Source organism: Carcharodon carcharias, chromosome 12, assembly GCF_017639515.1.
Source record: "Carcharodon carcharias isolate sCarCar2 chromosome 12, sCarCar2.pri, whole genome shotgun sequence".
Taxonomy (NCBI): domain Eukaryota; kingdom Metazoa; phylum Chordata; class Chondrichthyes; order Lamniformes; family Lamnidae; genus Carcharodon; species Carcharodon carcharias.
In genome coordinates, this window is record NC_054478.1 from 120,113,100 (window position 1) to 120,141,080 (window position 27,981).

Below are 27,981 nucleotides of genomic sequence, written 5' to 3' on the forward strand. Positions count from 1 at the left end.
GGTCACCACATTATAGGAAGGATGTGATTGCACGGGAGAGGGTGCAGAGGGGATTTACCAGGATGCTGCCTGGACTGGAGGGTCTGAGCTATGAGGAAAGATTGGATAGGCTGGGGTTGCTTTCCTTGGAGCAGCAAAACTTGAGCAGGGTCATGATAGAGGTGTATAAAATTATGAGAGGGCATAGATAGGGTGGAGAGGAAGGCTTTTTTTCCATTAGTAGAGGGGGCAATAACCAGGGTACATAGATTTAAGGTAAGAGGTAGAAGCATAAGAGGGGAATTGAGGAGAAATGTTTTCACCCAGAAGGTGATGGGAGTCTGGAATCACTGCCTGAAAGGTTGTTTGAATCAAAAACTCATGTAACATTTAAGAAGCATTTAGATGTTCACTTGTGTTGCCATAGCCTCCAGGGCTATGGGCCAAGCGCTGGAAAATGGGATTAGTGTTGTCAGATCTTTGTTGACTAGTGCAGACATGATGGGCTGAATGGCCTCCTTCTGTGCTGTAAACATCTGAGAGTTAATATTTCGAGTCTGTCTGACCCTTCTTCAGAACTAAACAGAAGTAGAAATGTGATTAAATTTATACCGTTTAAGGGGGGGTGGAGCAGGTGAAGCTGGTTAGAGGGTCAGCAATAGGTGGGGGCTAAGGAAAGATTGACAAACGTGACACAAGACAAAGGTAGTGGTAAGGGCTAAAGAAGGTGCTGAGAGTGGCATAAAGATAGGGAAGCAGAATGTGTGAATAGCAAAACAAGGGTCAGCGTTCTGAAAGAACAATATGGAACAAGTAACAAATGGCCCTTTTGGGGGTCGGGTGGTGGTTGGGGAAAAAGGATAGAAAAATAAATTTAAAATGGGGATAGAACTGTTAAACTGAAGCTCCATCTTGCCTCCCCAGGTGGAAGTTTAAGATTCCATGGCACTATCTGAAGGAGAGCAGGGAGTTCTCCAGCCCAATTTTTATTCCCTCAATTAATATCATTAAAAACAGATTTAACTGGTCATTTATCTCTGATGCTGGTGAAATCTCCCTCTGTAAAAGATATACTGCTATGCCACTTTGGGATGTCCTGAGGATGTGAAAAGTGGAGTTTCTTTTAATGAGCCCTGCTCCTCCAAAGACCCCCCCAACTTTCACATGGGTGTAATGGCAATGGAGGGACTGGAACTCGTCTTTCACAGATTTCCCACCACTTGAGAGCTGAAACAATGAATTTGACTTATGGGGAAGGGAGTGATTTCACCTGTCCAACATCCCCCGCACCCCCCGCCCCAGCATGATGACTGTTTGGGAAAAACCATTCCAGGTCTGCCTCAAAAATTGAGGCGCTGGCCACCTGGCCTCAAAAATCTTACACTGTGGGTGGGTCCCACGAAGAGGGGTTTGAACATCAATCAATCCCAGGCATATAGGGTTGAATCTTCAGGGGTCCCAAGCCACAAACAGAGGCTCAAAAATATTGGCACCGGGAGGCATGTCAGTTGAAGGATGCCATTCCATGTGCCAGATGTTCTCGGAGGAATTCACCGAGGTTCTTTTGACAGCACCTTCCAAACCCACAACCACTACCACCTAGAAGGACAAGGGCAGCAGATAGATGGAACATCACCACCTGAAAGTTCCCTTCCAAGTCACTCACCATCCTGACTTGGAAATATATTGCTGTTCCTTCACTGTCGCTGGGTCAAAATCCTGGAACTCCCTTCCTAACAGCACTGTGGATGCACCCACACCACATTGACTGCAGTGGTTCAAGATGGCAGCTCACCACCAACTTCTCAAGGGCAATAAATACAGGCCCAGCCAGCGAAGCCCACATCCTGTGAATGAATTAAAAAAAGTTGAGTTCAGGACCAGGAAGTCACCCAACCCAATGTGATGTACTGGCAATTAGGCTCTTTAGAGCCTTGAGAAAGACAAGTTTCGGAGGTCAACTGAAATTCTCCAATTGGCCTCCAGTTTCCCAGCTGCAGGGAAACACTGAGGTTGCGGAGGGCAAGATAAACAGCCTGGAAGGTAAGTACCCAGTGACAGGTCAGGCTTCCAGCACTTCTGCCTGCATGAGTGGGGGTGTTGGCCTGGCTAACTCTTGTGTTTTTTATTAAAGCCTAAAGAGTAGCTGAGATGGGCACCTTATTGTTGAGGCACTCTCCCAGTTACTTAGCTGCATGTTGCTGCATGTTTCCACAGCCAGGTTCTTCTCTGAAGTTGGGAGGCCTCTGATAGGCCCACCAACTTCGAGAGCCCACCTGCTATCCTTACTTGGACAGGGAACCAGTCTCCATTCCAATAAAGGAGTCACCCACTTGAAAATCTTAACTTTAATCACAAACCCACCTCCATAATGAAAATTCAGACCATCGAGTGCCATTTCCCTTGGACTAACTATTCTGCAAGCTAAAGAAGAAATTTGCTAACTTAACATAGGGCAGGATTGTCTCCTCCATACGCTATGTGTGGCGGTGGGCGTGAAAATTGATGTTTTACCCGCTGGTCGCAATGGCAGGTTTTCACACTGGTATCGCCTGCTTCCCGCCTCATTAATTATGCATGCACCGGAAACACGCTGAATTGCGGGCAGGTGCCCTCTGATTTGCCCGCCCTGCCATAAACTACCACTTCCTCACTACCATGTTTAAACGGCACCTGTGCACAGCTTTCTCAACATCTGCAACCCAGGACTGCCCCATGGAAGACATGGCTCCCAAAGGGAAGAAGCATGCTGCTCCAAAAATTCAATGCTGCCTCATTGGAATGCCTGCTGGATGCAATCCAGGCCCACCACGATGTCCTGCACCCCCATGATGGCTGGAGGAGGTCCACCAACCTCAACACTCTGGATTGGCAAGTAGTGGCAGCGGTGGCCAGTGCTTTCTTTCATAGGCACCTCTGGAAAATGCCCAGGGGCATCCACAAGCCAGGCCCTTGGCTCAAGCCCCAGTGATACCTCAGGTGAGGAAGCTGAGGACAGCACCATTGAAGACCTGTCACAGCATTCACCTACACTCCTTACTACTGAAGAGACACACACCATTGTGGGATCTAGTTCTAGAGCAGCCTCAGGGTCACAATCTGGTGAGTGCAGCACAGAATCTGGTCCAGGGCAGGCGGAGGCAGGGACATCCGAGGTCACTGGTACTTGGAGGGCTATTGGAGGCAAGGAACCTGCTGAGCCTGAGTCGGATGACGAGTCTCCAGTCTGCCGGTGGAGCTAAAGCGACAATCATGGGAACATAAGGAAGGGATGTTAGCTGCATTCATCAGATTGCAACGGATGATGAAGGAGTCCATCCACCTTCAGTCTGATCGCGCCAGCCTGCCAACGCACCAATGTCAGCCCTGGCAGGCTGGTGGCCGCCAGAGAGACCTTGGTCCAAGACATCAGTGCTGCACTCCATTGCTGTAGCCATTGGTGGCATCCATCATTGGCCAAGTGAGAGTAGCGTGGGAAACCTCGATCTCACTCCAGCTGCCCCTTCTCCTCAAGGCATCAGCCAGGGGTCTTCAGGTACCGATAGGGAGAAGCAGCAGCAGCTGGAAACCCTGGAGTCATCCATCCAGGTGACTCTGCAACTGTCCAGCCTTTTTTTGTGACCCCCATCACCTCCAGCACCACAGGCTGAGGAGGGTGCACCTGCCCTACAGCAGGAAACCCAAGGTGTAGGCCAGGGCCCTCCAGAGGATGCCAGCCAAAGTCATCACAGAAAAGGCTGCCTCCACCTCTGCTGTGGATGTTGGGGAAGCACCTGGACGTAGTGGTAGGGTTAGGAAAAGTTTAAAAAATTTAGGAGTACAACAGTGGCATGGGTGTTCACAATATGTATATCGTGTTTACAAATGTAAATAGAATCACACCCATTTCACATCTCCTCTTGTGTATGCCTCCTTTATAGGATGGGCTGTGTTGCTGTCAATCAGGTGTGATACCATGGTCTGCTCCCCCCCACTCATCACAGGTGTCATTATCATGGGCTCCTTGTCTATGTAGTGTGCTTCCATGTCACTAGAGTGTGTGGCCCTTTTTCAGATCTTTCTCGACATCAGTGATGCGCGACCTTAATGCTAAGTGAGCTTGTGGAAGGAGCCTTGTTCACATGCTTTGCAGGGTCATGTCAATGTTTATTCTCAGCTGTGTAAAATTGAGGCAGAGGTGGTCTCCTATCTTGTCTGCATTTCTGAAAGGTGAAGGTGTAGTGTACAAGGATAGCTATGTTAATGCATGGAGAAGGGTAATATATCATGCTACTCCATGTGCTCTCTGTCTTTTGGCAGCACTCTCATGCAATGAGCCCATACTCCGAGCTCGTGCATGCATTGCTGTCAGCCAACTGCATTTCTGACTTTCTGAATGGACATCTGCTAAGCTCACCTATAAGGGGGAGGACCTGGCCACCTCAAGGTGCTGAAGCTCTGCCCATCTCAGCCACATTCTTGCCCTGGCACTTGAACCTACAACCTTGAGCATTTCTCAACCTGTAATTGTCTGGATTGTGGCCACAAGGCTCTCGTCACAACGTTGGGATGTAGCGTTGTGCATCCCCTCACCTAAACACTCACCGAGACAAGTGATGCTAAGTGCAAATGGTGACATTTGGTGGTCAACAGAACCATTGAGCATGCTCTGAAAGTGCACATCGTAGCTTTAGAAAATGTTGAGGGGAGCAATGGGATAGGAGTGAAGATGTACTGAAGCTGAAGTCTGCTCTTTATTAGCAACAACTTGTCACCTTCAGGGCTTCATGGTGTCTGAGCATTTTGGAGTTAATAAGGGCCCTGAGAGCACAATATGTGTCTTAAAGAGGATGCATTTTAATGTTTGGTACTCAAGTGGTTGAACGTCAACATTCTCAGGTGGTCCATACGCATAGTAAGGTGTGGATAAAAGCAGGCCAGCATCCCTAAATAAGAGTGCCAGATGTTAATGTGAATGAGAAGAAGGTGACACAGAGGGCTGAGTCATCTCAGAATCAATGCACACCTGTGGAACGTCTTCAGCTGCCTTGGCCCAAGTGTCACCTATCAGTTTCACCATCGACATTACACAGAATGCTCCTGTTACTGGAGATGGATCTCCTTGAGGAGATTTGTCAGATTGAAGGCATACAGCTACAAGTCCACTGATGTTAGTGGAACAGCTCTTGCAGGTTGCTGTTGTGTTTGAGATGCTGGAGTGACGTTTGAAGAGGCAGCACCTTCCGACAACTGATGCCGAGACGCCCTCCTCCAGTTATCACCTCATCACAGTAAGGACACATGCTCCCAAGTCTTCATCATCCTTCAAAGTCTCAGGACAATATGAGCTTCATGTGTAACTAATCACTCTCATATTGAAGTGCATGGTTGAAACGAGAGGAATAGCAATGCTGGCCCATAATGGAGCACACTTGTCTAAAAGGGTACTCGCTACAGCTTGTCATCCACCTCATGGAATCTGGTGGCAATGAGGGCCTCATGTACATGCCTGCCTCATCAGGCTGTGCTAAGGCCTCTTCCCCTGCAGTCTTGGCTTCCTCCACTAAACGCCCTCACCCGCTTTGATGTCATCCCATCAGACGAGACATGCAGCTCCTCCATGTAGGCATCTGGCAAGCCCTCCCCCTCCCCCCTTTACAGCGCCAGGTTGTGCAGTGTGTAGCAAGCCATGATTAACCGTGAGACCCTCTGGGACCTGTACTGGAGTGCTCCGCTAGATCTGTCCAGTTATTGGAATCACATATTTAGGTTCCTTATGGTGTACTCCACCAACGCTCAGCTAGTGCCATGATCTTTTCAGTACCTTCTCTGTGCAGGAGTTTGAGACTGCCACACAGACGTCACCAGCCAGGTACCCTTTGTCACCAAGGAGCTAGCACTGGATCCTGTGTGGCCCCTCAAAGATGTCTGGAATCTGTAATCCACTCAAGATGTATCATTCATAGATGCTTCTTGGGTATCTGCACAAACCTGCATGATAAGTTTCTTATGGTCGCAGACCAGCGGTACATTAAGTGAGTAGTAGCCTTTTCGGTTTATGCATTGCAGTGCCTGTTGCCAGGGAGCTTTTATAGCCTTGTGAGTGCAGTTGATGGCGTCCTGCACCTGTGGGAATCCGGAAATCTCAGCAAAGCCCAATGCTCTGGCATCCTGGCTTGCTTGATCTCTGTCAAAATTAACGTAATTGTAAGCCTGGGCAAAAAGGCTGTCTGTTAGCTCATGTATGCATTTGTGCGTGGATGCTTGAGAGATCCCGCAGAGGTCCCCAGTGCAGCCCTGGAAGGAATCATTGGTGTAGAAGTTCAGAGTGGTGGTTATTTTCAGAGCAACTAGCAATGGATGTCCTCCCAGTCCCCGTGGCACCAATTCCTGGAGAATGTGGCAAAATTGAGACACCAGATCCCTAGTCATGCAGGGGCGTCAGTGACATTGTCTCTCGCTCATCTCAGATAGGACATGTGAGTGCTATACACCCTTGGTCTTGCGAGCTGCCTGTACACAACGTCTCTGTAAGCCTCATTCAAGTCCAGATGAGGTCCTGCTGCCTCTTGGTCTTGAGGGTTTTGCTCCTCCTTTTGGCCTTCCAGATGTCTCCAACGCAATCTTCTCCCTGTCTCCTGCTTGTCTGTGATTAAGCAGGCAGCAATAAATCGAGGCTCTATCTCTGCAGTATCAATGAGAAACAGACAACAGTCAGCATTAGTCTCCAAAGATCTTCTTTCTGTCAATGACTCGTCAGTGAATGTGGGCTCAAGGGATTTGTTCAAGTGTCTGAAACTATTTGCCCTAAAATCCTGACCAGCGCTGGATGTGTTTCAAAGTGCTCCTTCACCCACCACAACCCCCAACCTTCACATGACCGATTGCAATGTCATTGCTTTGGCCATGCACCTGGTTGTGCTGGGATCCTCATTCATTGCGCTCTAATACTCTTTGAAATAAACATGAAAGTAAGTGTTTAGTCAGGAAGTGAGATTATTTGAGGGGGGGCTGAGGCTTCTCTTTGTCCAACGCCATGACTCTGACATACTTCTGGAGCTTGTCCAGTCGCCTAATTGCTCTGGAGTTCGTTATCACTCTGGGGAATTTCCACACTGCGAACAAACGTGGAGATCAGTTAGTGTCACTTATCTGGATTAGTCTTGCATGAATGTGCATCATTGCTTCACTTTCCTGATGCCCTGCATTGTCATTGAAAGGCTCCTAACATGCCTCAGCTGTGCATCTCTCCTCATTTGGGAATGCACAGTTCACTTGGGTGCCCCTTTAATTGGAAGATGGTGGTGCTGAGCTCTCAATGCCAGGCCAGTTTGGACCCTCCCTGCATGAGTATGGAAACCCCTCCCACCATTCCAGAGAAGCTTTATGTTCAGATTTCCTTCCCTCCAAGACCTCTCACTCCTCCCCCTGTATTTTTTGATCCCATCATGATTATGGTGGATATCCATTTGTTAGCTCCTGAACATGTTGAGGTGATATGCCTATGCCCCACTCTTCCCTATCAGGAGGCCTCTTGCACAGTGCCCACTCCCCACACTTTTGATTGCCCCCACAATACCTTTTCCCCATCTGTAGGCTGCAGATGCCTCCCCTGACTGAGTGTGCCGCCTGCGGCCTAGTAGGATAAGACCATAAGACATAGGAGCAGAAAATAGGCCATTCGGCCCATTGTGTCTGCTCCGCCATTCAATCATGGCTGATGAGTTGCTCCACTCCATTTTTCCCGCCTTCTCCCCGTAACCTGTGATCCCCTTACCAATCAAGAACCTATCTATCTCGGTCTTAAATATACTCAATGACCTAGCCTCCACAGCCTTTTGGGGCAATGAATTCCATAGATTCACCACTCACTGGCTAAAGAAGTTTCTCCTCATCTCTGTTCTAAAAGGTCTTCCCTTTACTCTGAGGCTGTGCCCTTGGGTCCTAGTCTCTCCTACTAATGGAACCATCTTCCCCATGTCCACTCTATCTAGGCCTTTCAGTATTCTGTAAGTTGCAATCAGATCCCCCCTCATCCTTCTAAACTCCATCGAGTATAGACCCAGAGTCCTCAAACGTTCCTCATATGTTAAGCCTTTCATTCCTAGGATCATTCTCGTGAACCTCCTCTGGACCCTCTCCAGGTCCAGCAATTTTTTCCTGAGATACGTGGCCCAAAATTGCTCACAATATTCTAAATGTGGTCTGACCAGCCTTATAAAGCCTCAGCAGCACACCCCTGCTTTTATATTCTAGTCCTCTTGAAATAAATGCCAAAATTGCTTTTGCCTTCCTAACTAACGACCCAACCTACAGGTTAACCTTAAGAGAATCCTGGACTAGGACTCCCAAGTCCCTTTGCACTCCAGACTTCTGAATTCTCTCCCCATTTAGAAAATAGTCTATGCCTCTATTCTTTCTACCAAAGTGCATGCCCTCACACTTCCCCAAGTTGTATTCCATCTGCCACTTCTTTGCCCATTCTCCTAACCTGTCCAAATCCTTCTGCAGCCTCCCCTCACCCTCAATACTACCTGTCCCTCCACCTATCTTTGTATCATGTGCAAACTTAGCCAGCTTGCCCTCAGTTCCTTCATCTAGATCATTAATGTATAAAGTCAAAAGTTGTGGCCCCAACACTGACGCCTGCGGATCTCCACAAGTCACCAACCACCATCCTGAGAAGGACCCCCTTTTCCCACTCTCTGCCTCCTGCCAGACAGCCAATCTTTTATCCATGCTAGTACCTTGCCTCTAACACCATGGGCTCTTATCTTACTGAGCAGCCTCCTGTGCGGCACCTTGTCAAAGGCGTTTTGGAAGTCCAAGTAGATAAAATCCATTGGCTCTCCTTTGTCTAACCTACTCATCACCTCCTCAAAGAATTCTAACAGATTTGTCAGGCATGACCTCCCCTTGATGAAACCATGCTGACTTTGCCCGATTTTACCACGCACTTCCAAGTATTCTGAAATCTCATCCTTAATAATGGACTCTAAAATCTTACCAATGACTGAGGTCAGGCTAATCGACCTGTAATTTCCCGTCTTTTGCCTCCCTCCCTTCTTAAACAGGGGGGTTATATTAGCGATTTTCCAGTCCTCTGGGACCCTCCCTGACTCCAGTGATTCCTGAAAGATCACCATTAATGCCTCCACTATCTCTTCAGCTATCTCCTTCAGAACTCTGGGGTATAATCCATCTGGTCCAGGTGATTTATCCACCTTCAGATCTTTAAGTTTTCCTAGCACCTTCTCCTTGGTAATGGCCACCATACTCACCTCTGCCTTGAACTCTCTTGAACTTTGGGGATGTCACTCGTGTCTTCCACTGTGAAGACTGATGCACAGTACCTATTCAGTTCCTCCACCATCACTACTACTTCTCTAGTGGCCCAATGTTCACTTTTGCCTCTCTCTTACCCTTTGTATATCTAAAAAACTCTTGCAATTTTCTTTTATATTACTGGCTAGTTTACCCTCATATTTAATCTTCTCCCTCCTTATTTCTTTTTTAGTTGTCCTCTGTTGGTTTTTGTAGGCTTCCCAATCCCCTGGTTTCCCATCGCTCTTCGCCGCATTGTATGCTTTCTCTTTAGCTTTTATGCTATCCCTGTCTTCCCTTGTCAGCCATGGTTGCCTCGTCCTCCCTTTAGTATGCTTCTTCTTCCTAGGGATGAATTTTTGCTGTGTCTCCCAAATTACTCCCAGAAACTCCTGCCTTTGCTGTTCCACTGTCTTTCCTGCTAGGCTCACCTCCCAGTCAATTCTGGCCAGTTCCTCCCTCATGCCTCTGTAGTTGCCTTTATTCAACTGTAATACTGTCACATCTGATTCCAGCTTTTTCGTCTGAAATTCTATCATATTATGGTCACTTCCTCCTAAGGGTTCCTTCACCTTAAGCTCCCTTATCAAATCAGCCTCATTACACATCACTAAATCTAGGAGCCCACCACAAGCTGCTCCAAAAAGCCATCGTAGACATTCCACAAATTCTTTTTCTTGGGATCCACTACCAACCTGATTTTCCCAGTCTATCTGCATATTGAAATCCCCCATGATTACTGTAACCTTGTCTTTCTTAAACACCTTTTCTCTCTCCTGGTGTATCTTGTGCCCCACATCCTGACTACTGTTTGGAGGCCTGTACATACCTCCCATTATGGTTTTTTTACCTTTGCGGTTCCTCAACTCTACCCGCACAGATTCTACATCATCTGACCCTACGTCATTTCTTGCTATCGGTTTAATTTCATTTCTTACTAACAAAACAACCCCACCCCCTCTGCCAATGCCTATCTTTTCAATAGGATGTATATCCTTGGATATTTAGCTCCCAGTCCTGATCCCCTTGCAGCCATGTCTCCGTGATGCCCACCACATCATACCTGCCAATTTCAATCTGTGCCACAAGCTCATTTACCTTATTTCGTATACTGTGTGCATTCAGATACAACACCTTCAGTCCTGTATTTCCCGTCCCCTTTCTCATTGTCGTCCCTTTATCTGATGTGCTTGAAGTTAGATTCCTAGCCCTTTCCAAACACTCTGTCCTATTTTGTGTTCTGGAGACTTTAATAGCCTCTCTTGGAATCTCCTTTCTTTTCAGTTTTTTCATAATTTTGCATGAAGTTGAAGCCACCCCCTCACACTCTAACCTGCTGCTTTGTTTTCCATTAGTCATACTTCTTGGAGTTTTACCCTTCCCTCCCACCCCCCCACTTTCTAGTTTAAAGTCCTGCTGACCACCCTTTTTACCCTTTTCGCTAGAACATTGGTCCCAGATTGGTTCAAGTGGAGACCGTCCCAACGGTACAGATCCCTCCTGTTCCAATATTGATGCCAGTGCCCCATGAAATGGAACCCCTCTTTCCCACACCACTCCTTTAGCCACGTGTTTACTTCCCTTATTCTCGCATCCCTATGCCAATTTGCACGTGGCTCGGGTAGTAATCTGGAGATTATAACCCCCGAGGACCTGTTCATTAATTTAGTTCCTAGTTCCTGATAAATCCCCAAACAGGTCCCCTTTCCTAGTCTTACCTATGTTATTTGTCCCGATGTGGACCACAACAACTGGATCCTCCTCCTCCCTCTCCAATATCTTTTCAAGCCGGTCAGAGATGTCCCTCACCCTGGCACCGGGCAGGCAACATACCATGCGGGATTCTCGATCCTGCTTACAAAGGAAGCTATCATTTCCCCTAATTATAGAATCCCCTACAACTACCACTTGTCTTTTTGCTCCCCCCTCTTGAATGGCCTCCTGTGCCACAGTGCCGTGGTCAGCTGGCTCATCCTTCCTACAGCCCTCTTCCTCATCCACACAGGGAGCAAGTACCTCGTACCTGTTGGACAAGGTCAAGAGCTGAGGCTCCTCTGTTCCTGAACACAGGATCCCTCTACCTGCCTTACTTGCAGTCACACACAGCTGACACTGACCACTGATCGGAATTGAGGTACTTAATCTATAGGGTGTGACCGCCTCCTGATACAAAGCACCCAGGTAACTCTCCCCCTCCCGGATGTGCCGCAGCATCTGGAGTTCGCACTCCAGCTCATCAATTCTGAGCCGGAGTTCCTCCAGCAACCAACACTTGCTGCAGATGTGGTCACTGTGGCTCGTAATGGGATCTGCCAGCTCCCACATCATACAGCTACAGCACATCACCAGCCCAACCATCTCTACTTAGATAATTAATTTATTAATTAGATTTGCAGTGTTTTTTTTTCAAATTTGGTGCAGATTTCCTACCAACCAATTTAGAGCACAGCTTTCCTATGATGTCACTTTTTCAGTTTTGGCTTCAGTTACTCTGTGCTCCAGTGCTCCTCCCTCCAAGTCTGCTCCCTGGAGACAAGGCCGCGGATCTCCGAGGTAAACTAGATTTATACTCACTGCTCCAGTGCTCCTCCCTCCGAGTCTGCTCCCAGGATTTACTCACCAATCAGCTGTTTTTTCTTTAAAATCCACTTTCAGAAGAGTGTCCCTTGCAGGTCTGGTGTACTCCTGAAGGCACTGCCTCTTCCTCTCTCTTTTTTTAGGTTTGAGGAGGAGGGAGGGATGGAAACACTACAGCAATGTAATGTTTGGGGCTATTCCATTCTTTGACAATGGGTCCTCCTCCATTCCCTCCTGAGTCAGGATGCCAGAAACCCTATGGACTGAGGCATGTGATATTACAACAATGCCCTACACAGAACATGCTGGGCACAACTGAGAGTGGACAGACATGCCCGCTCCCTCCCTGGACTGGGACAAGGACAGTCTTTGCAAGCTCAACAATGTCATTCTGTAATGTACTCTCTCCCCATCCTGGCACTGAGGATGCTAACCAACCCCTGCCCTCCACCCCCGTATCTTCCCCCAGTCATGTCTTTGATTGCAACCTTCTTCACTCTTACCCCCCAGTGAAGCCCTTGCCCTGCAGCCCCTTCCCATGCCTCAGGTCAGTTTCCCCCTTTCTCCAGTGCAGCCCTAGCCCTGCAGCCCATTAGAAGCCAACCCTGCCTTATAGCTGGTCTGGTAGGTAGAGACTTGCCTCTGCCATCACCCTGAAAGCGATGTGGTGCTGCCTGCGAAGCCTGGCCCTGATTACCACGAGCACTGCAAAAGATGCAAGGTAGGCAAGCAAACCTCGAAGTCATGAGTTGACAGGGGCATGTCGCTTATATACTGTTGTGAAACACGTCATTCCAATTACATGCTGACATACCCTGATGATTCAGTGTGGGGAATGGTAAGGGCTGCTCCCTCCAAGAGGCTTATGTCAGTCTATCTCTTCCCATACTCTCTCCCTATCCTGGTGCTGAGGACTGGCCTGTGGCATGGGAAGGGACTGCAGGGCAAGAGATCCACTGGGGGTTTAGAATGGGGAATGTTGCAATCACATGACTTATGGTGGTGGTGGGGAGGTGTGGGGGGGTTTAGCATCCTCAGATGGGGAGAGAGTATGGTCAGAATTTTCTGCCTGCCAGGCGGGCGGGCCCGACCCAATCTCCGGCAGGTGGGGAGCCGATCCCTGCTGAGGAAGCGGGTCCCGCCGCCAATATATGTGGACGGGCCAATTAAGGCCTGCCCAGTGTAATGTCCGGCTTCCTTTGCGGGTGGGGAGTTATTCCCCAAAAACAAGAGTGCACTCTTTCGCGCATACGCATAAAAGAGCACACATCTCCCTGAGGCTAAGTGCTGCCTCAGGGAGATCACTTACGCTCTGAAAAATGTTAAAAATAGAAAAAAAAATTCCCTAACATGTCCCCCTCATGTGACAATGTCACATGAGATGGGACATGTTTATAATATACATACTAAGTTTATTAAAATGTTTAAGACCCTGCATGAAACCTCATCCCACCTTAAGATTGGGTGGGCAGGTCCTTTAATTGTTTTAATGATCCTGTCAATGGCCTCAATTGGCCATTGACAGGTCAGCGGGCGCACAGGTGATTTGGCTGTGTCCCCGCCTTCCTGAAAGTTTAAATGGGGCAGGATGACGTTGGGGGTTCCCGCGTCATTTTACGTGTCGGCAAGCGAGCCCCGCCCCCTGCTCACCAATGGCAAAATCCTGCCCTATGTTACAGAATGACATAAGCCACTTGGGGTGATCAGCCCTTAACATGAGATGCAAATCTATTGAAATAGCGTTCCCAAAGTGCCACGGTGGGAAATGTGGCCTGCCATTGAAGGCTGCAACACACAATTGGGAACTGGTTTTACAGCGGCTTTAAGACCAATTTTTAGCTTTCTCACAGTATTTCCAGTCCCACCTGCCATGATGCCCGCTGCGGGAGGAAGCAGAAAATCCCAGCCATACAATCATTGAATGACAGCACAGAAGAAGGCTGTTCGGCACATCACAACTGTGCCAGTTCTTTGAAAGAATTATCTAATTAGCCTCACTTCTCTTTCCCCACAGATCTGAATATTTTTGCCTTCATGTATTTATTGCTGGAAGTTGCTATTGAATCCATTTTCTCCACACAATTTGAGCAGAGAATCCCAGATCAACATAACTGGCTAAACAAAATAATTCTTTTTATCACACCTCTGTTTCTTTGGCAATTCCCTTAATTTTTTGTCCTCTGGTTACTCAACCTCCTGCCAATGAAAATAGTTTCATATTTAATCTGTCAAAACCATTTGTGATTTTAATTCTCCCTTAACCTTCTCTGATTTAAGGAGAACAATGCCAGCTCCTCCTGTCTTCCCAAATAACTGAAGTCCCTTTTTATTTGGAACCCTCCTAGTGAAGCTCCTCTGCATGTTAAGGCAGTTTGTCTGTGACTCCAGTGCTCCCTCCTCTTGGGGACAGCAGAATCCAACTCCAACATTTCATGGGCCTTTAAGATTGGTACCTGCCCCTAATATTGCAATGACTTTATGTATCCAGGGATTTGTGAACAGTCCATGTAGTGGAAGTTCTGCTTCGCTCTCTTCCAGCAGCGCAGTGCCTAGTTACTAAATTTCTGGATATGGCAGCTGAAAACTTGTTCATGCATGTTTCAGAAACCCAAAGGGAAGGACTGGCCTGGATGGAAGAGGGAAGCTTCGCTATTTTGGTGCAAATCATGCAATGGATCCCATCATTACACGGTAAGAAGACAGACAACTGTGGCTTGTTTATAATAAGGAATCTTTCATGTACTTTAAGTCCTGAATATTGTAATTTTTACAATAAGCCCAGAAGGGCAAACCAACTCAAAACTGCCAAATCCCAGTAAAAATCAGTAATACTGGTACCATTAGTACTGCAGTTCCCATTTAAGGTACACAGGAGCAGTTCAGACAAATTTTACTGGTACCTTTCATTTCCAAGTTACTGGTTTTTTCCATATGGGAAGTCAGCCCTGGTCAATCTATACTAAATAATGAAAGTGCAGTTTGTGATAAGCATGTAACTGATCTTTCACCTTTGATTAGAATCCCTGTTTACAGGACTGTCACTGACCTCATCTCCTCTGGAGATCTTCCCTTCACAGCTTCCAACCTCATAGTCTCCCAACCCCAGACAGCCCACTTCTACCTCCTCCCCAAAATGCACAAACAGGACTGACCCGAAAGACCAATCATGTCAGCCTGTTCCTGCTCCATGGAACTCATTTCTTCCTATCTTGACTCTGTTCTCTCTCCCCTTATCCAGTCTCTTCCCACCTGTATCCATGATTCCTCTGATGCCCTACATCATATCAACAACTTTCTGTTTCCTGGCCCAACTTTTTCCTCTTCACCATGGACCTCCAATCCCAGTACATTTCCATCCCCCACCAGGATGGTCTGAGGGCTCTCTGCTTCTTCCTTGAACAGAGGCCTGAACAATCCCCATCCACTACCACTCCCCTCCATCTGGCTGAACTTGTTCTCTCACTGAACAATTTCTCGTTAAACTTGTCTCACTTCCTTCAAATAAAGGGTGTGGCTGTAAGTACCTGCATGGGCCCTAGTTATGCCTGTCTCTTTATGGGGTATGTGGAACATTTCCTTGTTCCAATCCTACTCAGGCCCCCTCCCACAATTCTTTTTCCCGTACATCGATGACTGTTTCGGTGCTGCTTCATGCTTTCGTCTACACCTGGAAAAATTTATCAATTTTGCTTTCAATTTCAACCCCTCCATCACCTTCACATGGTCCATCTCTGACACTTCCCTTCCCCTCCTTGACCTCTCTGTCTCAATTTCTGGTGATAGACTGACCACCAATATTCATTACAAAGCCCACCGACTTTCACAGCTACCTTGACTACAGCTTCTCACACCCTGCTTCCTGTAAGGACTCCATCCCATTTTCTTAGTTCCTTTATCTCCGTTGCATCTGTTCTGATTATGCCACTTTCCAAAATGGCGCTCCTGACATGTCTTCCTTCTTCCTTAACCGAGCTTCCCACCCACTGCGATTGACAGGACCCTCAACTGTGTCCGACCCATCTCCTGTGTTTCTGCCCTCACACCTTCCCCTCTCTCCCAGAACCATGATAGGGACCCCCTTGTCCTCACTTTTTACTCCACCAGCCTCCGCATTGAAAGGATCATCCTCCGCTATGTCTGCCAGCTCCAGCATGATGTCACCACCAAACACACCTTCCCTTTACCCCCAATGTCAGCATTCCGTAGGGACCATTCCTACCAGGACATCCTGGTCCACTCCTCCATCATCCCCTACACCTCAACCCCCTCCCACTGCACCTTCCCATGCAATCGCGGGACGTACAACACCTGCCCCTTTACCTCCTCCCTCCTCAACATCTGGGGCCCAAACACTCCTTTCAAGTGAAGCAGCATTTCACTTGCACCTCCTTCGTTTTGGTCTACTGTATTTGCTGCTCCCAATGCGGTGTCCTCTACTTTGGAGGAACCAAACGCAGACTGGGTGACTGCTTTGCGGAACATCTTTGGTCTGCTGCAAGCATGACCCAGACCTTCCTCTTGCTTGCCATTTCAAAGACCATCCTGCTCTCATGTCCACATGTCTGTCCTTGGCCTGCTGCAATGTTCCAGTGAAGCTCAATGCAAACTGGAGGGACAGCACCTCATCTTCCAACTAGGCACTTTACAGTCTTCCGGACTGAATATTGAGTTCAACAACTTCAGACCATGAACTCTCTCCTCCATCCTCACCCCTTTTTATCCTTTTTTTCAATATTCATATTAATTTTTTCATTTTACTTTTTTAATTTTTATTTTTTATCCACTTATTTTTATTTATTTTCATTTTTATTCATTGTTTTATCCCTATCTCTTATCCTATTTGCGATCTTTTTTCTCCACCGCTGTCCCTTCCCCCATCCCATCCCCATAAGGGCCATCTGTCACTTGTTCATGTTGTTCTTTCCAGAGTGCTTACCCTTGTCCCGCTATTATCACATTCTGCTTTCTGACCTTAATACCACCATCAGCACCTCCTTTAGCGAGTACCACTACCATTAACACCCTTTTATCCATGACATCTCTGGCAATCTCTCCTTTACCTCCATCTATCACTGGCCCTCTATCCAACTTCAACTGCTCCACGCCCCTTAAACAGTATAAATTTCATCACACTTTTACTTCTCTTTAGCTCTGAAGAAGTCATACAGACTTAACCAATTTTTTTTCTCTCCACAGATGCTGTTAGACCTGCTGAGTTTTTCCAACATTTTCTGTTTTTGATTAGAATCCTACTCTGGCCATTTATTACGAGAACAGGGTATATACTGTGTTGGGGTTCATGTTCCACTCACCCCTGCTGGAAAACATAGTGTGAAAGTTATAAGCATCGGGTCAGGTTTCAGTGTGATATATCCCATACTTGAATTACTTAATGCTCCTGCACAATATTGGGGTTTTATCCATCCAGCTTTCTCTTCCAGCTGCTGTATTCTAGATCATCCTGACATCCCACCTTCCTGTTTTGAGAGTATCTTGACTAACCCTAATATCTGACTAAACTTTGAGTAAAGTATTCGAGATAGCAAACAGGAAAAAAAACCTTGCTTCAGCTTTAGATTGATCTTTTCCCCTCACAGGAGCTCTTTGCTGTCTCCATTAAGCAGCATAGCAACATGACATCAGAATTTAATAGAGGCTTTGGGGATGGGCTTGGTGCTGGGAAGGCTGGAAAAATAGCATAATATGGTGTGGGTGGGATGCCCGATGACTTCCTGTCACCATGCCAATAAGGCAGCAGCAGGAAAGGTAGCAGATGGCCACCTGAAGTCTGGTTGAGCTGCTTAAGTAGCTAATTAAGGGCATCTTCCTGCCTCTGCTGGCATTTTATCAGCAGTGGGGGAGGGGGGCTCCGCCATGTGGGAAGCCCACCTGATCAACCCTGACAGCCTCCCAAGTGTGCTCCATGGTAGGGATGGCCACCTTTATAGACACTCTTTGGCCAAAATAGAGATCCCCATGCAGCAATGACTTCCCCTACACTATCAGCGCCTTCTACCCTCAATGACACCACTCCACTCCTTCGCCTGTCTATTTTGCCCCAGCTCCCACTTAACTGACTTTGGGAGTGCACATCCATCGATATGTCCTCTTTCTTCAGGTGCAACTCCAGGAGTGGCCACTGCTGCCAGTGGCAATGCTGAGCTTTCAGCTCTCTGAATGGTGGCAGACGGTTATCCTTAATAAGGATGGCAGACTGGCGGCAGCCATTTAATTAATTTCCACCAGCAAAATGCAACCCCGGGTCCTACTGTTCACCGAAACAGGATGCCACCCACCCATTCACCATTCAGGTCCAGCGGTGAGACTCCTGCTGGCTGTGAAAAATCCCAGCTATCATTCCAGTTAACAAGATGAATATCTGATTAACGCCTTTATCTTTTCAGTAGTAATTCTTCTGTTTAGCTCCTTGAAAGGAAAACTAAAAGTTGCTATCTAAATACTGAGTTATCATCAGATAAGAACATGAAAAAGATGGAATAGGCCACACAACATCTCAAGCCAGCCCCACCATTCAATAAGTTCATGGATCATCTACCTGAACTCCAGTTACCCACCACAACCCTCCCCTCCCTTCCCCAACCCCATACCCTTAGTGTCCAAAAACACATCAATCTCAACTTTGAATATACCCAATGACTGTGAGCATCCATAGCCCTCTGGGGAGAGACTTTCAAAGATTCAGAACCATCTGAATAAAGAAATTTCTCTTCAACTAAATAGCCAACCATTTATCTCAAGATTATGACCCCTATTTCTAGCTTCTTCAGCCATGGGAGCCTTTCAGCATCCACCCTGTCAAGCCCTTTCTCCTTTTGTAGATAACTTTTGTGTGCCATGTTTTTTCCTTCTGTTGTTAACAACTGTAAGAGCTGTGCAACTAATGAACTGCAAAGTACAATTTCTGCAAGTTTGCCCAGCTATTACCAGAAATGTATATCTCAACGATATCAGTCTCTTACGTCATGGACTAAATTTTGCCACAGTGGCAAAGGCAGGAAAATTAAGATAGCTGTGCATCGGAATGACTCCCCAATGCTGTCCTGCCTCCATGTGAGTTTCCCAGAGACAGGGAGTTGACAACCTGCTCCACAGAGGCAGGCCAATTAAGGCCACTTAGGGGACACTTTCAGAAGCTGCTGGCATATTCCTGATTTTGGTTGGCTCCTCCACTGAGTCCCAAGCCCAGGAATTAATTGAAGGTGGCCTCCCAGCGGCAAACCAGGAGTCCATCAGAAACTCCTCTCAATGCCTCAAGGATGAAAAGGCCATGGCCATGGCCACAATAAAACCTGCTGGTGAGGTTCTGCCTTCACGTTGATGGCCCTAATAGCTGTGAGCCTTCCTTATTTTGAAACTCTGACAGCATCTCTATTTTGAGGCACTCCCATGCTCCCCTTTCTGCCTCAATAGAGCCCAGCTCTCCTGGTGGGGCTGCTGCCATCCAGTGATGAGGGGCCTCTAATTGGGCTTCCTACATCACTAATGCTGCCTGTTATCCATAATTGGTTGTGATAATAAATTTAGCTAAATGTTGGCATGGACTGACTGGGTCAAGTGGGTCTATTGCTGTGTTTTTTTATCTATATAATTATCTATTTTAATTGGCCACCCGACATGATCATGCTGCACAGCAGGCATCAGACACCAGCACGGTTGGGACCCAGAAGTGGTCTCGATGAAAGTTCCCAACACTCATGGGAAAATTCAGCCCATGAATTTGCATCTCCTTCTGGAGTCTAATTCTTCCCTAAGTCCTTACAGTTTTGACAGTAACAAAGAGCCTTTTGTGAGAAACTTTGTCAACAGCCTTTTAGAAGTTAAGGCGCATCACATCACAGGACATTAGTCAGGTGGGATTTCCCCTCCTCAGTTTACCTTGGTTGCTGGTCCACCAATTTACACTTGATTATTGACTTCACAAATTTGCATATGAACCTGTTATTGTATTAATCTGTTTTGGCAGCCTTTTGGAAAATGGGCATCATTTCCTTGTTTCACTGAATCCCTCATGATCTCCTCTTTACTGTCTCTTCTGAAATCTATATCGAGCCCAAAATAAATGAATAAATCCTCTCTTAATTTAGTAACTGTGGTGCAGTTACTGATAGAAGAGTGTGCTAGTGCCCAGTCATCATTTGTTTGCTTTCTCTCCCAATATCCTGGCACTTCTATGAGCTCGGGCTGTGGAAATACAGATTGGGTAATAGGAGGAGGGCCGGGGCCCTGTCAACGTACATACATGCTCATTGTCTAACAGTGATCACTAAATCTGGAATTGAACCCTGGATGATTTCCAACAACCCCCTCTCCAACCAACCAACCAACCCCCCCCCCACCCCCCCACAAACACTCCCTTACAACACTCACCTAGTGCTGGGCTCAGTACCAGGTTAAATGGTACACACACAGGCCCAGATTATATGTTCAGGGTAAATGCCCACCAAGGTGTTGGAGCCAATCCCAGCAATGCACTGCTAATCCAGTCGATAGCCTGGAAAAACACCATAAAGGAGCTGTGTGAAATTGCAGTTTTGGCACCGAGCTTCACTCAACAGGGCCACACACTTCATCAGATGGACAGTTACTCCTCCAGAGGCCCAATACTCCTAGGAGACAATCTTGTGCTGGGAAATTCATCAATATTGCATTAGTACCATGTCTCAATGCAAAGACATGGACCAGTGTTTAGAGAGGGAGTTGCAATGTTACAAGGGAATGCATTAATTATCTGGCATTTTACTAACACTCAGTAAGCCCAATGCTTGCTTTCTATTACAGCTTTAAGAGGAACTCGGGTAACTCAGCCACAGTAAAAGGCTGCAAGAAGGTACTAGAGTTTCTTGTTGTGCAATATCCAGATGAAGATTGGACCCTTCCTGCGGTATGTATTATTCTGTGGTGAAAAGTACAAGGAGAGTAGCCAATAAGTATAAAGGCAGCCAATTCAAAATCTATACCTACAATATAGTAACAGTTTTATATATGTATTCACACACAGTCAACAATTCTATTATATATGCCAATACACTTATTTGCTATTGACATTTCCTATGTAAACTTGCCTGGATGTAATTGCACCCAGTGGAGGTGATCTCATTGAAACATTCAGGATTATGCCCAGGCTTGAAATTTTAGATACTGAGGCATTGTTTGATTTGGCTGGAGAATCGAGAGAAAGGGCTCAGTTTCAAGATAGGGAACCGATGAGTTGGGACAAGGAGAAATCTCTTCACTCAAAGGGTTGTGAAACTTGAAATTCTCTACCACAGAGGGTTGTGGATGTGCCATCATTGTATATAATTAAGGCTGAAATAGACAGATCTTTAGTCTACCAGGGGTATGGGGAGCAGACAGGAAAATTGATTTGAAGGCCAAGATCAGCCATGATCATCATGAATGGTGGAGCAGGTTTGACAGGCCATATGGTCTTCTCCTGCTCCTATTTCTTATGTTCTTATGACCCAGGAAATCTCTGATCCAAAACATTTGTCCCCTCTCTATCTGCTTCATCATCACTTCAACTGAAAAACACTGAATCTCAAATAACCAAAGGTCCAGTGTTCGAACAGGGCAAATGCAGACTCCACTCCCTCAGTTAAATATCATTTGCCATTTCCCATCCATATAAAACTACTGCAAGTAGAGAAGGTCACACCCAAGGTACCAAAGCTCATGGTGCGCAGTGGGTCTGGGCAGTGGATGTGAGGAAGGGGCTGTGGGACAGGGGATATGGGGATGGGTTGTGGAAAGGGGGTGTGGGGAAGGGATGTGGGGCAAGGGATGTGGGGAGCGGTGTGGGGCAGGGGATGTGGGGCAAGTAATGTGGGGAAGAAATATGGGGCAAAAGATGCAGGGCAGGGATGTGGGAGGAGGTGTGAGGCAGGTGATTTGAGGAGGTGGTGTGGGAGAGGATGTGGGGAAGTGATGTGATCTGCTGTGGGACAGGTGTACCCTCAGCCTGTGTAGCTGGAGCTGATAAGGTCACAGGCAGAGGATATTGGGAGCAGCTGGATACCCTTGGAGTCACCTGGATGGACGGCTCAGAGGTATCCGGCTGATGATCCTCCTCCCTATGAGTGCCCAAGGGCTTCTGCCTGATTCCTTGAGGAGAAGGGGTACCTGGAGTGAGGTCAAGGTGCCTGTCTCCCCCTCACATTTCAACAGATAGATCCCTCCTATGGCTACTGATGGAGTGCCAATCCTGGGGCAGAGTGAGCGCAAAGTCCTGGACCAAGGTGTCCAAGGCGATTGCCACCCTACCAAGTTGATCATGGTACGCTGCGTGTCAGCACAACGGCATCAGACTGAATGTGGATGGACTCCTTCATCATTCATTGCAATCTGGTGGTGGCATCTGACAAACCTGTCTGATGTTCCCACACCTGTCTTTGCAGCTCCAATATCTGTGTTAGAGCCAAGCCCATAGGCTTGTCATCTGACTCTGCAGGAGCCTGGCCTCCAGCGGATCTCTGTGTGCTGGTGACCTTGGAAGTCCCTGCCTCTGCTTGCTGCAGACCTGAACTTGCGCTGGGTTCTCCAGATTGTGACCCTGAGCTTGATCTAAACTAGGTCCCACTGAGGTGTGCACCTCTGCGTTGGTGGAGAGTGCAGGTGAACGCTGCGATGGGTCTTCATCCAGTGTGTCCTCAGGATCCTCATCCGAGGTGGCCAGGGGGCTACAGTTGATGGACTGGCTGCCTGTGGCTGTCTTCCTTTTGCTGCTGGTGCCCATCAAAGGGACGAGGTAATAGAGATGGGCTGCATAGTTACCAACATTACAAAGCACTCATAGTTTTGGCAGGTGCCCTCACTGGCTCGGGAGATGCTGATTACACCCTCCGTCTAGGCACAGTCCGGGTCCTCGCCAGCCAGCTCTGCCATACATATACAGCTCATATATATGAGCTCAGGCACCACCACCACCACCACCACCCCCCCCACCCCCACCCCCCCGCCGCCCCGCCCCCCCACCCCGCCTGGGATCTCTGCGATTTCTTGTGGTGACCTTGTCTTGCATTAAGACATATGGACTGACTATGGACAGATGATAAGGTTGTCTGCCATGTGTGTGTGTTTAAGAGCTGAGGATGTGAGCTGTACAGGATGTGAGAAGAGATGAAGATGTCAAAGTGTGTGTGAGAGAGTCAGTGGTGATGTCCCTTGTGATGGTAGTGTGTGAGAATCCTGTGGACCGTAACCTTGCAAATGCCTGATGGGTTTGTGAGATTGTGAGTTCAGAGTGAGGAGAAGGTGGACTTACCCTGGTGGAGTGGATGAGATCATTCATCACTTCCTGCACTAGATGGGGGTCCTCTTCTGGGGCACATTGACGCTGACTGCCCTGGCAACCTGCTCCCAAACTGGTGAGGTTGATGGAACTCCAGCTCCCATCACGGGGGAAAAGTATGTTCCACCTTTCCTCCATACTGTTAAGAAGTGTCCCCAGTGCATTGTCACTGAACTTCAGGGCATTCCGCTTCTTCCCTCTGAAGTATTCCGTTGCTTGCAAGGACCAGTCCTGGGCTGCAAAGAGTGATGTATGCACAGGTGCAGTTTAAATATTGTGCCTGGAAAGATGAGCTGATGAGGTAACGGCTGGGTGGACGAATCCCAGTGTGCCTCGCCACAACATATGACATTCTTCATACACATGCATAAATAATGAGCTGAAAAATAGACAATCTGGTGTGGAAACCTGCCATGATGGCCAGCAGGAAACGTGCCACTTATCCTGCCCGCAACCCCACTTAGTCTCCAGAGTGAAAAATTCAGCTCGGAGAGGGAGAGAGAAAGAGACCCATATTGTAAGAGAGATATCGCTCTACGCTCAAAAAGCTTGACTTTCTAAACTCGCAGCAAGGTGATTTACTGGAAAGTTGACCATGGAGTCCAGCAAAAGTTGCAGGAAAGATAAAGAGAAGACAGGAGAAAACACATCTACAACTCATGTTCAATAGACAACGTCTCTTTATTGTTTACTTTTTCTCCCCTTCAGGGAGTCCTGCAATCCGGAGAGACATTCCCAAAGAGTATGAAGATCATTTTAAACCCAAAGATGCTGGACATGTTTCAGAAACTTATGAAGGAAGCCTTTGAGGTTGGAACTAAATTTTGTACTAATTAATTTGAAGAGTCATGTTACACTGGGTGCATTGACACTGCCAGTGTGAATGCACCAGTGAATTAAATAATCACAGTTTTGAATCCAGAGCCAGGACCTAAGCTCACTTTGCTTTGGAATCCCTTCAGGCTCCACATGCCTTTTCCAATCCATGTTTAGCATTGCCATGACTAATTCTAAAGTATTTGTGCAGTGTGAATCTGTTGATCATGTCATGTACTTAGAAACGTGGATGAAGTGGATGAGAAGGGGAACAACACCTCTAAACCCAAGCAATGTCATCTTAACTGCTTGCTAAAAGATTAAATCATTTTGTCTGGATGAAGACTTCATCCATTGTCTGTACCGGTACATTGTCTGCATTTTTGTTTATCTACGTCTCGACTCTCATGATCACTTATGTTATCAGAGTTTTCATCATATCTGTACTTCCCTGTGACCTCTAGGTTCTAGCACCTCTTAGCCTATCTCCCATGCCTGAATCTCTCTGTGTTTAGTCTGCATCTCCTAAATCTCTATCTCCCATACCGGTATCTCTTCTCACACTACCTCCTGGTCTCTGACTCGTTCGTTGGTGTCTCTGCCTCTTCTTAACATTCAGAGTCCTTGCAGATATCTTCTCTGTGTGTCAGTGCTTAATGCTGATCACAGATCTGTTATAGATCAGCAATGTACTTGGATCATAGATTGGTTACAGCAATGACAGGCTTTCCACCCATTATGTCTATGCCAGCTTTCTGCAAGGGCAACTCATCTAGTCCCATTCCCCTGCCTTTACCCCATAAATCTGCAAGATGAATCTCAACCTGAGCTGATCTCGCATGCTGGTGTACATGTATTTTGGACATGTGTGTTTCAGGTTTACAGAGGATATGTGGATGATTCAAGGAACACAGATAATGCATGGATTGAAACTCTGGCCCTTAATTTCCACCTGAATGATGACAATCCATTCATAAATGTGAGTCTTTTTTTACACTGCAAGAATTATTTATGAAAACTGTTGTTTAACTGTTGTTAAACTGTTATTAATGACTATTTGATAATACAGAACTTGAGCATTGCTGAAAAGAGTCATGCTAAATGCTCAGAATGAAAAGCTTTGAAAGCAGGTCTCTTTTTTCAACAATACTCATTTTTTTTATTATTGAGTCAGATTGTAGACACCAAAAGCCATTGCTTGTAGCCAGTTGACTCTACTCCAGAAATTCCCATAGAAATGAATGATCTTTATGTTTATTAAAGATGTTTATTGTGGTACTGAGCAAGACAGAGCAAAAAGATCAGATTGCATTCCCAGTCTGCACTGAATTTGCTGATTTCAGCCAGGGAAACAGTAGGACAAATACTATTCACCTCAGTGTCTTCATTGAGGACAATGTAGGTGAGTTAGGAATTAGCCAAGGTTTCTGCTCCTGGCCACTACCTGGTGAATGTGTGCCTATCTGCAGAAAGTAAAGGATTGGCTTGGCCTTGATAACTTAACAGTGGAATAGCCCAACAGTGCTACCACCAAGGCATGCACATGGAAACAGTTGGTTAGGTGGCTTACTGGCCCCTGATTCATTACCATGAGAGACGGAGGACAGAAGAGTTAAGCTGCCTGTCACAGCTGTATAATAAATGTTGAGAAATTTGAAACTGATCTTCCCGCCTGTGTTTCCTTTCCTTTCTAAAGTCAATCACAAATAGAGGTGGATCTGGGACAAGCAGACGGATGAAGATTCCTTTGATTATGGAGGGTGCAGTGCAGCAACTATCAGTGCAGTGGCAAGTTGTTGAGCAGGATGTGCCAGTGTGTGTGTTGTACAAAGAATACCTGCAGAAAGTGACTGAGATCCATGATGCCTGTTTCTGATCTGCTCACTTCGCTGGAAGACCAATATCAAAGTAGGAGTCAACCTTAACCAAGCCTGAACACCTGAGCACAAGGGAACTGGATACAACTCACTCAGTGAAGCACCATTTGTGAGGGCAAATAGGGTAAAACAATCTCTAAGCTGTGCATGCAGTAGCTGCTGTAATAAATTGGTGCACCCAATATGGAAGCTCCTGTAAACTGACACCTTGCTCTTTTTTTTGCATGTTCTACACCTGAGATTAAAGGGAGATATAATCTATTGAAATGTTGCACAATAAAGAGAGATCTCTGTACACTGATCACCGTTATCACCTTCTTATTCCCTAAAACCCTCTTACTGTTTCGACTGAGGATGTTAGGCTGTATCAGCTGCTCTGAATTTTGGTTCCAGAAAGCATTTGATACAGAGAGAGACACAGAGAGAGAGAGAGACAGAGAGAGAGAGAGAGACAGACAGACAGAGAGAGAGAGAGACAGAGAGAGGGACAGAGAGAGAGAGAGAGAAAAAGAGACACACAGAGAGAGAAAAAGAGACAGAGAGAGAAAAAGAGATAGAGAAATAGAGAGGGAAAGAGAGAAAGAGACAGTGAGAAACACAGGGTAGAATATTATGCTCAGCATGCGGGTGTGCGCCCGACACAGTAAAATAACGCATGATGCTGTCGGGCATGTGTCCCGATGTCATCGCGCAGTCTCACGATATTTCGTTCGGCGGGTGCATGCCGGAGTCGGCTACGCACCCACCGATAATTAAAAGGCCTATTAAGACTATTAACAATCTAATTAAATTTAATTTATGCTGCCCGCCCAACCTAACAGTTGGCAGGCAGGCAAAAGCGCCAAACCGCCTATACATTTTTAGGAAACCTCATCTATGAGCAAGATGAGGTTTCCTAAAGAAAATAAACATTAAATAAAAACTTTATTTTTGAATTAAAAACATGTCCCAGCTCATGTGACAGAGTCCCATGAGGGAATATGTTTTATTAAATTTTTATTCTCTTTACTTTTTATTACATAGTGCGTCAATCTCCCTGAGGCACGGAGTGAAATCGCAGTGCAGAGCCTAGCACAGGAGGCGGTTGGGCTTGCAATCTCGCCCACCGAGCCCACAAGCCAAGAGCAAATCCCTGCCCAGAGGCCTGAATTTTGCACCCGGAAGCAGATGTGATGTGTGCGCCCACCCTTGATCGCAACCCAAAAGTGATATAATATTGGTTAACCAATTAAGTGCTGGCTAGCCAGTTAAGTTCCAACAAGCGTGAAATGCACGCTGACAGGGGTTCAGTGCTGCTGATGGCGGCGAGAGCATGGCGGGCGCTAGATCCAAAGGGGACTCGGAGAAGGGGTTTAAAAACAGCACAGACAGCTAGCTCCCTGAAGGCTGCCAAGAGCTGGTGAGGAGCCTCAGGGAACTGTCCACGAGAGACCTAAAGATTTTTTAGTTGGCAGGAGTTGTGGCCTCAGCTATCAATGGGCACACAAGGTGGGAAGACAATGCACTCTTCTCCCTGCTTTTCGGACAATTGCCTGCATGCTCTCATGGAGGCTGAATGCCCAATGTGGTCATGCTGCAATGGCAAGAGAAGGCCACCTCACCAGATGAAGAAGGCTGGGACGGAGTTGGCTGCCCAGACGAACAGGCATGATGTTGTGTGCTGCACATGGATCCAGTGCCAGAAGAGGTTCAATGATCTTCTGTGCTCCACAAGAGTGAGTACCTTTCTTGGCATGGAACTGTGTATAGATGTCTTGGAGGGTGGCTGTTCTTCATGGCAATCAGAGGATTGAGATGCAGAGTACCAAATGGCACATATCCCTGTGCCGGCCAAGGCTGGGAAATGTACCCGCTTGCCTTGGGTGTGTACAAGGGTGAGGTGTGCTAATCTGATGGGCACCTCAACCTGGGTCTCCTGGAGGGGGTTGGGGGTTGCAAGTCTGGTATGGTGTGGTAGGTAGAAGGTGGACTAGTGAATGCACTTTTGTCTGTACAGGGGAAGAGAAGCCATAATGTGCTTGGAGCATGTCCGAATGGATGGTAGGGTGGCCAACTTCCTGATCCTTTCAAAGTATGAGATGGATGCCCTGGACATGCAATGTGAGCATGGAGCAAGGTCCA

The 27,981-nt window shown here is 47.0% G+C and overlaps 1 protein-coding gene across 2 annotated transcripts in view; it reads left to right on the forward strand.

Annotated features, from left to right (window-relative positions):
• The window catches only part of trpm2 (transient receptor potential cation channel, subfamily M, member 2), a 543,973-nt gene extending 517,812 nt beyond the window's left edge, over nt 1–26,161 (forward strand). For both annotated transcript variants that reach the window (XM_041200804.1, XM_041200805.1), the window contains 5 exons: nt 14,464–14,550; nt 20,659–20,761; nt 23,876–23,977; nt 24,861–24,962; nt 25,680–26,161. In XM_041200804.1, coding sequence (XP_041056738.1) covers nt 14,464–14,550; nt 20,659–20,761; nt 23,876–23,977; nt 24,861–24,962; nt 25,680–25,859 — 574 coding nt within the window. In that variant the 3' untranslated portion in view covers nt 25,860–26,161. The remainder of the gene's footprint in view (nt 1–14,463; nt 14,551–20,658; nt 20,762–23,875; nt 23,978–24,860; nt 24,963–25,679) is intronic.
• Nucleotides 26,162–27,981: the final 1,820 nt, after the last annotated feature.